The sequence below is a fragment of the Serinus canaria genome, chromosome 9 (assembly GCF_022539315.1).
Source record: "Serinus canaria isolate serCan28SL12 chromosome 9, serCan2020, whole genome shotgun sequence".
NCBI classification, from domain to species: Eukaryota; Metazoa; Chordata; class Aves; order Passeriformes; family Fringillidae; genus Serinus; species Serinus canaria.
This window is the reverse complement of record NC_066323.1, coordinates 18,638,459-18,654,254: the sequence shown is the minus strand read 5'-3', so window position 1 is coordinate 18,654,254 and position 15,796 is coordinate 18,638,459. Positions and strand designations below refer to the sequence as shown.

General features: G+C 44.8%; 1 protein-coding gene across 1 annotated transcript in view; it reads left to right on the top strand.

Annotated features, from left to right (window-relative positions):
* Nucleotides 1-1,473: 1,473 nt before the first annotated feature.
* Nucleotides 1,474-15,796, top strand: part of INPP5D (inositol polyphosphate-5-phosphatase D) — a 49,843-nt gene continuing 35,520 nt past the window's right edge. Inside the window, 2 exon segments of the mRNA XM_030227256.2 lie at nt 1,474-1,933; nt 6,790-6,853. Of these exon segments, the coding sequence (XP_030083116.2) occupies nt 1,800-1,933; nt 6,790-6,853 (198 nt within the window). The 5' untranslated portion in view covers nt 1,474-1,799.

The following is a 15,796-nucleotide window of genomic DNA, read 5'->3' as shown; positions in this document are numbered from 1 at the left end:
TGATGTTGAGAGCAGCTCTGTCCACTCTGCATCCAGACACATGTCTGTCGCATGGAGAGCACTGTGAGGTCAAGCGGTGGTTGACATTCAGAGCTGTTCTGCTTCCTGCCATAGCTGTGCTCCAGAGAAGCTTCTGGAGGTACCAGAAATCCCAAGGATTTGATGCAGGTGAGGTTAGCAGTGCACTGTGGCCAGGCAGGGCTGTCAGAGTAGCTGTATGGTGCCTTTGCCATATGCAGACTCTCATTCTGGTTGGGAGAATAAAGTTTGTAACCACTCCACAGCTTACAGCTACTGGCAAATCTACTACATAGCATTCTGTGTCTGACTCCATTTAGGCACCCGAATCTATAGAAGTTTGTCTACTATGGGCCTGTGTGGATGTTAGTGGAGCTGAAGGCCAGGTTCAGCTAAGCTAATTTTCATGTGCAGACAGTGCTTGCGTAGCATGGACAGGAAGCCCTGCACGGTGCAGTTCTGCTCATCTAGCAGGGCCCTGTTCTGGCCACACAGCTTTGGGCTGCTGCTGCCCACAGTTTCATCTTACTGCAGAGGTTAAGCTGGACACTGCAGACCAAGCCTCTGCAAAGCTGAAAGCAGCAAGAAGGCTTACAGGGATGGATGCTGGGTTATGCTGGTTCACTCTCTCTTTACACACCCACACATTTTAGCCTCCCCCTGTGCACTGACAATCTGTTCTCTCCTGCCTTGCTCTCCATGCAGTGTACAGCATAGTATTTCATGCATGGTCCAGATACTGCTGTTCTAGTACTTCTCCTGGGTCTGGGAACCAAGGCTTGCATGGAGCTAGCAGGGTTTGCACCTTTCCTCTGCCTCTGGATTTTGAGTCCCAGCTCAGCTGCTGCTTTCAGGTATAGCTTAAATGTGGATGTGCAAAGAGCAGAGTGGTTGGAGGTACAGGATAGACAACCAAAATTGTCATGCAGGCAGTGCCCCTGTAGGAATGTTCTGGCATTGCTGCAAATATGTCTTGGAGATGCAGCACTAAGCATGCCACACAGCATAGCTGAGGGACAGATGTACACACAAAGAAAAGGGAAGTGAAAGCTCCAGTTCTCCCCTCTCTGACGAAGGTTGCAGACACAGCTTTGCTCTATCCCACCTTTGGGGATTTAGAGTAAGAAAGATCTTTGAATCCATCTCACAGTAGCTGACAGGGAGCTTTGGTCAAAAATCCCCAGCACAAGTCAGCCTTTCTGTCTGCTTCTATGCATGGAGACATGCAGTAGTTATTTTATTTTTTCAATTCTTTGAAGTTCCTTCCTCACGCCTAGTTCAACAGGAAGGAATGGGGTAGTCAGTGCTATGTATCCTAATGCACAGTGTGTTTCTGATCAGAGACTTATTTGTTCCCCATGGAGACCTGTAGTGGGTAGGACAGAGAGACAGGAAAAAGATGAAAACTCAAAGGATCTGGCAGGAGATCGTAAATTGGACGGCAGGCCACCAAAGCCTGGGGGACTGAATCTGTGAGGGAGCAGAAGAGATCACCAGCTGAGACTTTTGGACACAAAGCAGGAGGGAAAGGCAGGGAACGTGGGCTTGCTAGTCACTTCAGCAGCAGCATGAAGAGGGAGAGTGGGGGCTGCAGGGATATGTCACACTCACTCTCTGAGCTGTTTGAGTTGAGGAAGTTGTCCGTGGCTGAGTTTCCTTTCCCTCTCTGTGCTATTGAAACAGGAAGCTGGTGAGCCGAAGCTGGCTGATCGTTACACACAGACACACAGGCAGCTCTGGCAGCTCCTGTGTTGGCATTCAGGTTTCCTCCAGCTCCAGCGATGGATCAGTGCTGGTACCACGGCAACATCACTCGCTCCAGAGCTGAAGACCTGCTCTCCAAAGTAGGCAAGGACGGCAGCTTCCTTGTGCGGGCCAGTGAGTCAATTGCTTCAGCATATGCACTCTGCGTGCTGTAAGTACAGCGATCACCGCGCCCTCGCCCACACTGCTATCCCTGCTGGCCAGGGGTCACTCCTGCCTCCTCCTCAGCACAGAGGCAAACAGGTGCTGTACTCACTGGGAATGTGCAGCCTTCCCCAGAGCACCGCTGGTTTCACCAGACTGGGCCATGGGGTGGGGAAGGGTTAGGAGCCAGGCTGAATAAACCCTTAGTTTATGTACTACTGTAATGCTCACGCTGCTCTTGCCCCTGATTCAAAAGGAGAGAATGGTCAAAGGCACTGCTGCTGTGCTTTGAGAGAAAATAACCTCTTCTGGAGAGTCTTAACAACTTGGGTCAAATATTTATCTTTAGTGACCCCAGTCCTGAGCCTGGGACCTTCCAGGCACTTTTCTTGCTCTGGTTCAGTGTATGTTCAAGCTCCCTGCTTGTACTGTGTTGCATTCAGCAAAAGGCTTGAAATAGCTCCTGGAGCTGTGCAGAGCATACCCAGCACAGCAGTGATTCCACCTGCATCATTAATGTGGCTCTTGGGGTAAACGTTTCATGTGGGGAATAGGGAGAGAAGTGCTGGTAGCCCTGATCCCATCATTCTGGGTTAGGTCAGCAACAAGAGAGCAAGGCCTCCTGCCCTGGGTTTGTGAGAGGCAGGTTTTTTTTCCTGGAGGCAGGAGAGCAGGGGTGAGAGGAGACTGAAGTCAAGGGTAAAATCTGAGACATTTAACTTTGTCTTACAGAGAGATCAGACATAAGCAGAGATCAAGAGAGCCCTTGTGTGACCCTATCAGATCCTCTTTGCTGCCATTTTGCAGCAGATTGATGAAACTAATTTAATCTTTACCCCACATTATATTACAAACGTTACAAGCAGGTTTCTCATTTTCTGTCTGAAAGTGTATTTCTTGTAGTGGTGAAGGTGGTGCTGCTGTTTATAACTCGGGGCTAACTGCTTGTCTCTGAGGTCAGATTCTGTGACAGCACTGTCGGCTGCTGAGTGCCATGGGGCTGGGTAACTGCCCTGTGGGCATAGGTGTTGGATTGCCAGGGAGTCATGGCTGGGGAGTGGGTATCTTCACAAGGCACAGAGAGCCTTGGTGCCTTCCTGATAAGGTGATTGAAACAACACAGGGAAGAGTTTTGTCTTTCTGAAGGGAGCAAAGAAAGAAGGGCAGCTGCAGATGAATAGCCAGTACTAGCAGGAAGGAGGAGAGAAAATCCTGTAACAGGGGGCCGGAGTGGTCAGTCAGAGAACAATTTACCAGAACAGACTGTTGCTTCCATTGAGTGATTTTAGTATTACCCCATTGATTCGACTTCTAAACCAGTATGTACACAAAATATTTTCACCAAGCGATGGTGGGGATTATAGAAAGGGAAGGTGCTGCAAAAAGGCCTACTAACACGCATTTGCATAAGTTTTTCCATTGTAAATGTTTATGCAGCCAGCTTTGAAAGCCTTTTTTGACTTGAGAGACATGGGATCAGGAAATAGAAACAATATAATGACCATGATTTTCTGAACCGGGAGCCAAAGGTTATATTCTTAAATCCATTCTGAGGTAGCTAATATGAACGGCTTGATTAAAGAACTGGGGAGAACCCAGCCTTGCCAGCCAAGAGCAGCTGGATCAGAGGTGTGAAGGGCTGGCATTAATTACAGCCTGGGAAACATCACAGACTGCTGTCAAATGATCTGACATAAGCTTTCAGCTTATGCTGGCTTGCAGTTAATTTGTGGAGAGGTGGTGAAAAAGTCTTTCCCTCTGAATGTCATCCCCACAAAATGGGCACCTTTGCTAAAGCTGATAACTTCCTCAGAGATGTATCAGTTTCAACTGTGCTATTGACTGGGAGGTGTTTGAAGTTTGAGCTCTTCAGTTACTTCGTTTAAAAAATAGAAGGGCTGGAGACAAAGAATGGGAGAGTGGGGAATTGAAAAGCTGACTGCAAATTGTTTCCACAAAAGAGAATTATGTTGAAAAGGAGCAGGTGTCAACTGTGTATACATAAGGAAAATGAAAAAATATGAAATTTGCTCTGAAAAAGAAATGTCATATTCTACAAAGCTCTAATATTTACTGGGCAGATCAGTCAAGATCCAGCAAAAGCATTTATTATTATAATATAATAGAATGAAATAATGATTTCATTGAAGAGCAGTTTTAGAAAAACAGGGTTTGTATAAATATAGACAAGTAGGGGCGGTGTATTTAGAGAGTCTTTTCAGAGTGCCTTGCCTCCTTTTCTGAAAGTTATAGCAGCAGCATTTAGAGAGTGAAAGGCTGGGAAATGCTCCTCCCCCTGCACAGCTGTCCCCTACTCTGGTCACACTGCCCCATAAAAGGCAAGAAACAAAGCCTTTTTCCTCCTCCTTTCTCTGTGCCTAAATCATTTGATCTGTCAGTCTATTGACAAGAAATGGGGTCTTTTACTCACCTGGAGGGGAATGCCTGAATCCTGAAATCCAAAAGAGCCCACTTGGTGTTCCCTGCACCTAAACTGGTACCATTCCTCCAGGGGATCTTCTGTTGGCAGTTCCTCCATGAATGGCTGCATGACTAACAACACTTCTAGAGGCAACTCTCAAGGACCAGCTGCAGCTTTAGGACTCCTCTAAGGAGGACCCTGCCTGTGAGATGACCTTTCCAATGCTGTGCCTCTCTCATGGTGCACTTGGTACATGGCACCAGGCCTAGAACAGCAGCCCTGTTCAGTGCTCCAGACACTCCCAATATGCACATTATCATGTACATAAAAACATTTAGCAGGAGAGGAAGGAGAAAATGCCTGCCTTGTCACACTGTTACCTCCTCTGGTTGGTTGAGAGGACAGGGAGATGACAAGTACAAGTACTGGAGGCTGATGTTTTATTTACCTTCTACATGGACAGTCTGAACAATGGCTGAGCAATTCTGAACTCAACCCAGCTGTTAGGGAGGACTTAAAATGTGGTGGCAGCTGGGAACACATAACTTGACAGTCAAGATGCTGAGGACAGGAAGCCTAAGGGTAAAAATGGAGTCAGAATCCCGGTCTTCTCCATCCACATGCACTAAGTTAGGGGACTGGCAAGGAGGATTCCTCCTCTGATCCTAGGAGTGTTCCTCCCTTCTCTTGTCTCACCCAACTGCCCTTCTTTCATTGTTCTTATACTGATTTTACTGGTTCTCAGCCTAAACCTCTTTACAAGCTTTATGAGAGCAGCCTTGAACTGTCTGTGTAATGGGCCACTTTCTGTGAAGGCCACATGAGAGTCCTCTTGTGAGCAAGAGCCATTGGGCTGCTTCATTTCTCAGTTTCATAATCTCCGCGCACACAAATTGTCTCTGCTGCATGAATAATTCTGCTTAGCTCTATTTGAATATCAGCAGGAGAAAATGGTGTAAGAGGGCTGTATTGACACATGAAAACAAACCCCATGCCCTTCCTTGGCTCATATCCTCACCTGGCACTGATTGCCCTGTTATTGGTGGAATTAGCAGCGCTGTAGCTGTCCTACAGTTGAGGATCATGTCTGTGACTTCCAGCTCTGTACCAGATATGTGAATAAATAGATGCCTGTGAAATGAGCTCTAGAAACAGCTTGAATTCTTCTGCGTCCTTTGCATTAATGCTGTCAAAAGACACACTACATGTCCTCCAGACATGCTAGAAAAACTCAGCTATGATCTACGAGGAATTTATTTTCATTTCCAATGTCTCTTTGTGACTCCTTATATAAGGCTGCCTGAAATCCTGGCATCCTCCTCTCTCCTGTGTGGAATGATTTTGAAAGGCATATGATGAATAAATTCACATCACAACTCTAAGAGAGATTAGGATGTTTATTGATTTGCCTGATCTCCCCAGCTGGGGGGATGACCTCAGCCCACATTTTGTGACAATTCCACAGACAGTGCATGTTTCTGTTACAACCAAGGAAGATCTGAGTGTGGATTCTATTCTTTCTTTTGAGAAGGAAGGGTTTGAACCTGCACCTTTTGGTGGCTCAAAGCGATATTGTATCTTTTAAGTTCTTTGCAGATAACTTAAAAGATTTGATCAATCTTTTGTTGTGAGAAAGGTAAAAATATATTGTCTAGTCAATACTTCTTGGGTGAACCACACAAAGCTTAGCACCTGCTAAGGGAGGTCAAACTTACAGCGCTGTTCAGGCTTCCCTTGGGCTCCTGTGCATTGATGTGACCCTCCACTGAACACAAGACTCCTCCATCTCCCATCAAATAAGAATCTAATTGAATTTAACTGGGACAAAGTATTTGTTGTGGGTGCCCTACATGCACATGTGCCCTAGATGCACATGTACAGTGTGCATCCACACCGGGATGGTGAGATGGGTTTTCATTTAAACTCTTGTTTAGGATATGTGGATAAAAATGTGCCTGGCAATTAGATGTTGTACTGTGATTTAGCTGAAACATATTATTTGCTTTATCCAGTACAAGTCAATGCACTAGCCCTTCAGTTTACTAATTTATTGTTGATTTTAGCCTTTGCCTTTCGGATTTCTGCTTTTTCATTTCTTCCTGAGATGCTTGCTCTACTGACAGCGAGAGCCACTTGGTGTTTTCTGTCTTTCCGGCCAGAAGAAAGTGGAATAATTCCCTCTGAGCTAATGCTGATATCACTTTCTGCAGTGACATCTGCAAGCAGATGTTCCTGTTTCAGTGACCAGGAACACTTCAGGTTTGTGTTAGTCTGCAGGCTCCAGGAAAAGAAAGTAAGAAAGAGAAATGGTTTAAAACCCTTGTGCATGAAGCAATCTATACGTCTCAGGATTTTCCAATGTCTTTTCTCACAGGGAGGGATGCCATAGTGGGATTCCCTTCTGGACATGGTCTAACCATATCACCTGTGGTCTGTTCCAGGTACCGGAATTGTGTTTATACGTACCGAATTCTGCCCGATAAAGAAAATAGACTAATTGTCCAGGTAAGCCACCTCTGTGCTATTTGGTACCACAAAAATGTATTTGAGAATACTGGTTTTCAAAGTAATTCCAACACCAAGAGAAAAAAAATTATATAAGGAATTAAACTAATGTCAAGCCAGCACAGTGCTGGTCTCCACTCCACTGCTGTTGAGATTTCAGTCTCCAGTCCAGTCCATAGCTGTGGCCATCAGCACTCTTTAACACACATGCCTTCAATTCAGTAGCACAGCCATCTTTTATGTAACTGAGAAGCTCAGCATGTGAAATAACTTCTCTGAAGCCAACTTCTTATCAATACATCATGGATCTTTTCAATCCAAAACTAGAGCACAGTTGCCTACACCCAGAAAATGTAAATTGAGTTTTGGTCTCAGGATCCAGAAAGTACCAAGACTGAGGGCAGGAATTTCCAATGTTCTGTTTATTCCTATTTTGATTTAGGAGCCTAAATGAGCCACTTCCCCTTCCGGTGCCACTTCCCCTTCCTTCTCAGCCTCTTTTTTGTTTTAATATAAATAATGAAATTTGGGGTGGGGAGGGAGGCATGGTCTCATACAGACTCAAGAATTGGGCATGGATTTACTGGGCAACAGTGGGGGCTGCAGCTGACTCATGCTCTTGGCACAGTAAGTGCTGCATGGACATTCCCTGCTGAATGGAATGGAAATTCCCAGGCTACCCAGTCTGTCTTGCTCTTCAGAGTCATTCTGCAATAATTCCTTCCCATTTCAGTTGACAACTAGGTTCCCACACTGTAAATCAGATTTCTACCAACTTCATGAGCAGTTTATACGTCTCTCATGCACCATGTTAGTTGTGTATTTCCTCAAGTGCTTTGGGGTTATCAGTGTTTTGTTGAGATCTCCACTAAGAGGCAGCATATCTGAAACTAGAGTAATGAGTTAGTGAGAACAGCTGCATGCTGGCAGCTTGCTTTCAGCTGTGGGCTTTTGGTAAGAATGGTGGATTGTGTGTCCTGGGTGCATGCATCCAGCTCAGCTCCTTCAAGACCTACTTTTGGGTATCTTGGGCTGTTCTCAGGAGCCCCACTCAGATGCAGCTCTGCACAGACACAGCTGTATTGCCTCCAAGGCTAACTTCAGGCTCTTGGTGCTGTGCTCCACAGCCAGCCACTGTGGCCCTGTTGGCCTTGACAGCTGGATTCCCCAGAGCCATTGAGATTCCTCTGCCTCATTTGCACTTCTGTTTCTGAGGAGGAACTGGCAGCAGGAGTCTATGCTGGACATGATCTGGGTCTGTAGTGTTACTACAGCATGTCACCAGAGTTCATCCCTCTTCTTGGAGCACTGGGTGACACTGTGCAGAGGAACTTGTGCAGGCTCAGCTGGGTGCAAGCCTGGGACCAGCACCCAGCTGGAGCCAATAACTTGCCATTCCCACCTGGCTCCACACACTGTGCTGTAGGCTATTTGCAGTGATACTTGATATTCCCCCATCTTCTGATATATGCCAGCCATTATGTCCTAAAGAGTGGGTTGCATTGTGCTGATGTGATGAGGTGGTGGTGGTAAGACCCCAGAAGGGGAAATGGTATTTATCTTTGAGAGTACCCAGAGAGCTGCAGAGATCAGGGGTCTCTCTGTGCCAGAGCTCACAGATGGAGCCCCACAGGCAGGGAGAGTGTTGGGGAACACCTGAGGCCCAGGCAATGGGCACAACTATCTATGTCCCACACCAGCTCTGTGGCATGGCTGGCATGGGACTGGCAGCAGTATGATGAAGGGAACTTGTGGAACTCTTAATTCTGAATGACTTTGTGGTATGAATTTGGCAGCTGCTTTGTATTTTGGAAAACAAGCACAAAAATTATCCTATGTTGGGTTTTCCCATGTGGGAGAGGAAAAAAGGCAGACCAGAAGGTATCTGCAAAGGCAGCCACACAGCCCCACACTTTGTCCCTCTGTGCCCTTGGCAAGCCGTGTCCCCTCCTCATTCCTCAGCCACCCTGCTGGCAGATCCTGTGAGAAATGCTGGACATGCAGCTTGGCCTGGAGCCTGTTCTAGCAGGACACAGATGCCATGAGTGACAGGAGAGTTTGAAACCTGAGCAGAGAGCAATGTACCTGCGTGTAGCTACTCTCTGGAGAGTGCTGGGGCACAGGCTGCTCACAGCACCTGCCAGTGAAGGTCTGTGCAGGGAGTTCTGTGCATTACAAGCCAGGAAGATGCAAGTTGTGCTTCCCAATTTGTACTGGATCCATGATTGTTTGTGTGGTGACAAAGGGCCTGTTTTCATGTACAACACTTGTCTGCAGAGATGTACATGTGCAGTGCTCAAAGCACTGCAGCCATAAGAAATCTTTGTTTCCCTGTGCTGTATCAATGGGCAGCTCTCCTACTGGATCAAGGCTTATGAATAAGAAATTTGAGGGATTCTCTTGGCTCCCCTGTTGTGGTTGCAAGGGATTTCTCTTGTTTTTGTATCACAGAATGCAGAGCAACTGTGGTGGAGTACCTTTGTAAGCTGGGTTGCCAGGAGCTGTAGGTTGAATACCAGGGGTAGGCTAAATAGAGTGTGTTGCTAACTCATGTTTTGAAGACACAACACCTCCTGCTTTGTGCTGCCTTATTCCAGTTCTGAGGTAGAGGCAAATGAAGAGGGTTGGCTTCTTCCAGCAAGAGAAAGATGCAGTGAGAATTATAATTAAGGCTCAGAGGAAAAAAAAAACTGTCCTGTATTCTTGGCTGCTGTTCTTGGTACAGTGTTCCTGCTGGGCCAGGCTTTTTTTTTTTTTTTTTTTTTTGATTGCTTGTCGATTGATTTTTGGATAAAACAAAAACTACTTCATGGTTCTTAAAAGATCATATTTTTGAAAAGATTACTTTTTCACAAGGATGTAAAAGCTGCTGACTAGGATGGAATCTGGACATTTAAAAAAATACCATTAATAAAGGAAAGGGTCTACCAATCCTATGGAACTAGATCAGGTGTTAAATTAATACAGCAATCAGTAAATGCTTCTCATTTCTGCATTTATAAAAGTTATATGGGGAAGATGCAATACTCAGTCTTGAGATTAGCCTGTACTGATTCCAAATATGAACCCTGATTATCAATGTGACCTTTTTTTTTTTTTTTAACCTGCACAGTCCTTCTTCCTAAAAAAAAAAAGGCTGTCTTCCTGCCCAGATCTGGACTGTTGTCTGTCAGGAATTTTTCTTGATGACAGCAGGTTTAGAAGATCTGTCATATCACAGCTACATACTCAGTGCATGTGATATGACAGCTCTCCCTCTGCCACTCTGTGGAATTTTTTCACCCTTCAAGCTGCAAGTTGCATAACTTTTTTTGTTAAGTCTCGGAGAGTACATTTCATTTTTCTGAAGCTTGGTCCCACCCCAATGGAATGATAGTGTCTTTTTTTTTTTTTTTGCATGGTTAAATTAACTGTTCAAGGACAGGTGGAAGAAGGGGAAGTACCCATTTTTGCATGCAAAGGTGCACTTTTGCATTCAGGCTGAAGAAAAAAATATTGGCTTATGTCCTTCCAGCATTTTATGCTATGGTTTGTGATCTGCGATTAGGATTCTACATCTGCAGCAATAAGCATGGTAAGGAATTTCTCTTGCCTGCCATATCACGATCATGGTGTTGGTAGCATGTTGAAGAAAAGTGTTGTTTCAGAAGGAAAAATTAGATCACCCTTTTGAAAAAGTCCAGATAAGCAGTTTTGAACATGACACCTGCCTTCATTTGAAAGACAGGAGTCTGCCAAGGAAGGCAGGAGTATCCCTCAGAATGAAAAATATGATCCCCTTCCCTCTGAGTCATTATAACTTTGAAATTATGGGGCTTTCAGGCAAAGAGATGAGAAAAAGAATACAGTTCTTTACTAGAAGGTATATATATACAAATATATACATATATATATATATACATACATACATATATATATGTGTGTGTATATATATATGTATATATATATATGTGTATATATATATATATATATTCTCGGCTGTTCCAGTCACAGCCAGCAGGGGCACTGGTGGCTCCCGGCTGGGCAGGGGCGATGATTCCCCCCGCCTGCAGGGGGCGCTGTGCTGCAGGCTCGGCTTCCACTCTGCCCCTGGGGGATGGTGGGAGAGAGGGAAAAGGGGCTTCCCTCACAACCCTGCAGGGGCAGCTGGGCCCGGTGCTGTGTGGAGGCGGAATGGCTGCAGCAGGAACCTCGGGGCAGTGGCTGGAACGGCAGAGGCCTTCAGGCCTCCAGGGGCAATGAACTGAAGTGTAGCACTAAGTCCCAAGTGGTGGCAGGAGTGGGGTGTCCCAGTGGGTGCTGGGTTTTGGGCTAAAGTGTAGCAAAAAACCCGAAGCAGTGGCAGAAAATGGCCGGGGCTGTGCAGTGGCAGCCGGGCTCCTGAAGGCAGCTCAGAGACGCTCCCTTGGAGTGAGGAGTTTTCCCCTGAGGCACCTGAGTAGATGGTGAGGGTCCTTCCCAGGAGGTTGGGTGTTAACAAGGTCCCTGTCCCATGGCTGCTCTGACGAGCAGAGGCTCACCCACAGTAAGGAGAACCAGTGAAGGACAGAATTCCACGGTGGCAGCGAATTCTCCCTGCAGCAGCAGCAGCAGCAGCATCTCCCCTCCAAACCCAACAGCGAGTGAGATGCTGAGATCAGCCCCTCATCCCCCAACCAAAATCTTGTGGCATTTCTTCACTTCCAAAGAGAAAGCCCCTGAATTAACAGACTGCAGCGAGCTGCACCCTTTCCCTTCCTCCATGGCTACGTCTTTGTCTCTCTTAAGTATCATCTATTATCTCTTAGGCAACAAATGGGAGAAAATTCCCTGAAAGAGGAAAAAAAATTGAAAAATCCTAACCTAATACATCATCTTTTTTTTACATTGATAGGGGGAAAGGGTGTTGAACAAACACTATGCCTTGCATAGCACATGCTCCAAGGCCCTTCATTTTTTAATAACATTTTCTTTGCTTTGAGCAAAACTGTTTCACCAACTCCAGAATTTTGTGGATTACTTTGTTGTGAGAAGAGATCAGGAAAAGCAGCCTTCTTCTCATGCTGTACAAGAGACTATACTACAATAAGGAAACCATTAATATTTTTAAAGTTACAGCATGGTTTTCTTTCCTCTTTCTCTTCCTGGGCTGTCCTAGCTGCCCAGCTCTTTGACAGAAGGCAACAGTGTGTATGCATCTTCCTGCTCCACGGGGAAACATGGAAAATATTCACTTTGCAGTCATAGTGCCAGATCATGATTTCTGTATGCATGAGCACTTCTTGCATTTGTACTGAAATTCAGTATTTAAAAAAATTCCTTACATTTATACTTGTTACCTGTTGTAAAGGGAGGGCCTGCCCCTTTTTACTCTTGTTTTCCTAACTTCAGTGAAAATTATAGATACCCTGGCAGCACTGTTTTACAGTGAGTGATCATATGGCTATTTATCTTTTTCTGGTAATTTTCTTCTAGTCTGACACGAGGCTTTGTGTAACAGGAAACAAATAGTGCTATGTGAGCAGTTAGAAAGCAGGCCAGCAGCTGTGACTCACGGTGCCAACTGACACTAAGAGCAGATCACCAGTGTGCTCTGCACCTCCCAGGAGGTAGGAGAAGCCCTAGACACTGTATAGGGCTTTCTGCTGAAACCCTCCCTCCCCAGTGCACTTCTAGAAACACATATTTTGGGAATTATCTTGATTTGTACACTGTATATGGGTTGACTAAACGTGCCTGAACAAATAAGATTCTCTCTCCTGGGATGGGCAAGAAGCACAGTGAGAGGGGTGCCTGTCAGGCCCCTGTCAGCAGGACTGTGCCTGCTCCTGAGCAGGATTAGCTCTGCTTTCTGTTCATGAGTCCTGCAGGGTGGGGCTGGGGCAGAGGCCCCATCCGGTGTGCAAACCCGCTCTGGAGCGCTGGCTGCTGTCCTGCTAGCAGCATCTGATAAGAGCTGTGAGTTTAGTTCAGTTCCTGCATTCCTGGTGTCACTGCTGCTGTCACCAACGTCAGAGACACTGTCTGCCTATGTCATTTGCAGTACCAAGTCCATTGTCAGCCCTTTGCAGAGAGATGGAAAATTTTCATTGTTCTCTTTGTTGCTGCACTGTAATCTCAGTGTGCTGTGCTGCTCTGGCTCATGTGGCCACCAAAAGGTTTTCTGTAACAGGAATTTGTGATTTGCTCCGGACTTTGATAATCCATCTGTATCTGATCAAAACCTTTCTACTGGGAAATTGCTCTGGAGCTGGGTGATAAAGGAAAGTAAAATGCTTCAGGTGAGGCTCAGCCATGCACCACTTGCAGCTTCTGTTACAGTTCTGGGAGGTGTTTGTACCTGTGCAACCTCATAGGCTGCAGTGAAGACAGGGCAGGCACAGGTCTGTCTAAAATGCCACTTGCAGATTGCACAGAGGCTGTCTTAAGAAAAGATAATTATGAGAATGGAACAGAATTCACCTGAGTTATCTGTTACTGTGGAAAACTCACTGTGCTTGTGGGACTGTTGGAACTTCAGGTCTGAGAGATTAATCAGGGTGATCACTTTTCTTGGATAGAAAGAAGGGACAGGTGAACAACCAGACAGTACTTATAAGCAATGTATTGGAGCATGGTTAGGGCAGCATATACCTAGTATGTCCAAAACCATAATTTAATTATATTAAGCTTCATTTTATTACCAAAAAAATGTACATGCTAAAATTTGAATATTTTTCAGCACAATGCAATGTTGATTTTAATCAGTTTGCAAAGCACTTTACATGTAGGACTGAAAATATTTTACAATCAGGACTTAGCAAAATCCATGTATTTCATGTTTCTGCAAACAATCCAAATCTGTTTATACAAGAAAAATGTTTTTTCCATTCTTGCATCTGAGGTAGGAATGAACTTAATGCACTACACAGGTTTTGGAAAGCTGAAAGAAGCAGCATTTAATGAGAGAGCTAGGTATTTCCTGAAACATGCACATTCCTGCCACTGAATCTCTCAGTATACAGAATTCTTCATACAAACAAACCATATCCAGCTTTTGTCTAGTTTGAACCCTTCCAGAATGTTTCCAGTTTCCTGAAATATTAAAAAAAAAAAAAATCAGAGAATATGGTTTAAATCAACTTAAAGTGATATTATTTTGTTTTTCAGCATTCAGAAAATGTAACCAGGTATTTAGAAGCTAATGCATACCATGAAGTGAAATTCCTTTTCCTTTATTTGGATATACTGTCAGACAAAATCTCCCTCTAATGAGTGAAATGCAAATGAATGTCATCGATTTCTTTTGCTGTTTGCCCTCTAATAATTGTGTTATGTTGTAAAGCCCTCATCACACTCAAACAAATGAAAATTGCCAATAGCCAGTCCTTGCTGAAGGTACAAAGCACCTTCCAGGAGCTGCAAAATCCTTCCAGACTCAAAAGGTAAGGATTAGGGCTGTTATACAGTAAGCAGTTTAACAATCACTGTTTTAGAAGAGTAATTGTTTCACGTGTTATCCTTTGGAAAGGCTTTGACCACCCAAAATCACAGCTCTTTCTTACCCAGCTGGATCTTCCCCCCACTCTGTTACAAGAGCTTGGGTGTGCAAATAATCAAGTTACAAACATGTATAACCCTGAGATGAGCCCCTGGGATACACCCACCTCAATGTCTCCTAGACTAGCAAAAGGAACATTTTCCTGAAATTTTGGAACTTTTGTAGCAGATGAGAAAAAACAACTGAAAATTTATGCAACCAACATTATCAACAAGAAAATACTCTAATTTTGCAGTAATTTGATGGATGTTAGCTTTAATGTTGTCACGTATCACAGTCACATATTGTTCAATCCATTTGATTGTCTTATCCTTTATATATTTATTTTTTGATACTGGCCAAATGCCAGGCACCCATGAAAGCCGTTCACTCACCCTCTCCTGCTATGGTTGGGCAGATGAGAGGGAAAAAAATTATCAAAGGGCTCATGAGTTGAGATAAGGACTGGGAGAAAACACTCTAAAGGCAGAACAAATTCAAATGTAAAGGTGTAAGATATATTTATTATTAACAGAGTCAGAGGAGGATAATGAGTAGTAAAATAAGCCTACAAAACACCTTTTTTTCCCCTTCAGCCCCTCCCTTTTCCCACCAACAGTGCAGGGAGACAGGGTGTGGGGGTTTTGGTCAGTTTGTCATCCAAGATCTTTTTCTGTTCACTCAGGGAGAGGAGTTTTCTCTCTGTTATGCCCTCGGGTCCCTCCCACGGGACACAGTTCTTCATGAACTTCTTTAGTGTGGCTCCAATCTCACGAGCAGCAGTCCTGCCAAAACTGCTGCAATGTGTGTCCCTCCCACGGACAAACAGTCTTTCCAAAACTGTTGTGGCATGGGACACTTGTCCATGGGGTGAAGTCCTCAATGGATAGGCTGCTCTAGTTGGGAAGCAACTAGAAATATTTTATATTTCCAAAGACTTCAGATGAAGCTTCATCACTCAATTTCAGGTATTCAGGAAGACAACAGATTATTTCCCTCTCAGCTGTGTGGTAATGAAATGGTGTCTTCTATTGCTTCTGTGCTTTGAGGGATGGTGGGCCACAGAGGAAACTGCTTGTTTACAGGCAAGTCTTGGGTTGTTTTCTCAAAGACAGAGAAATTATTATTATTATATTGTTGGTGCTGTATAAGGCTTTTTGTCTTGATCATTTAAGATAGGGATGAGTCTTGGAAAACATTGATACTAGATTTGTTTATAGTGAGTCTTATGACAAGTATCGCTGTCACTACAAAATTGTTTCCACACTCCATACTGACAAGGAGATGCCCTTTCTTCTTCAGAGATCTACCTTGATTTGCTGATGGGATGGACCATTGCAAGCTGCATCCCTCTCCATGCAGACATGGAACTCATCCAGCACATCACAAGGGCCACATAGACTCCAGTTAAATCTCATTCAGTCAGTCTGCGCTGCACCCGTGGG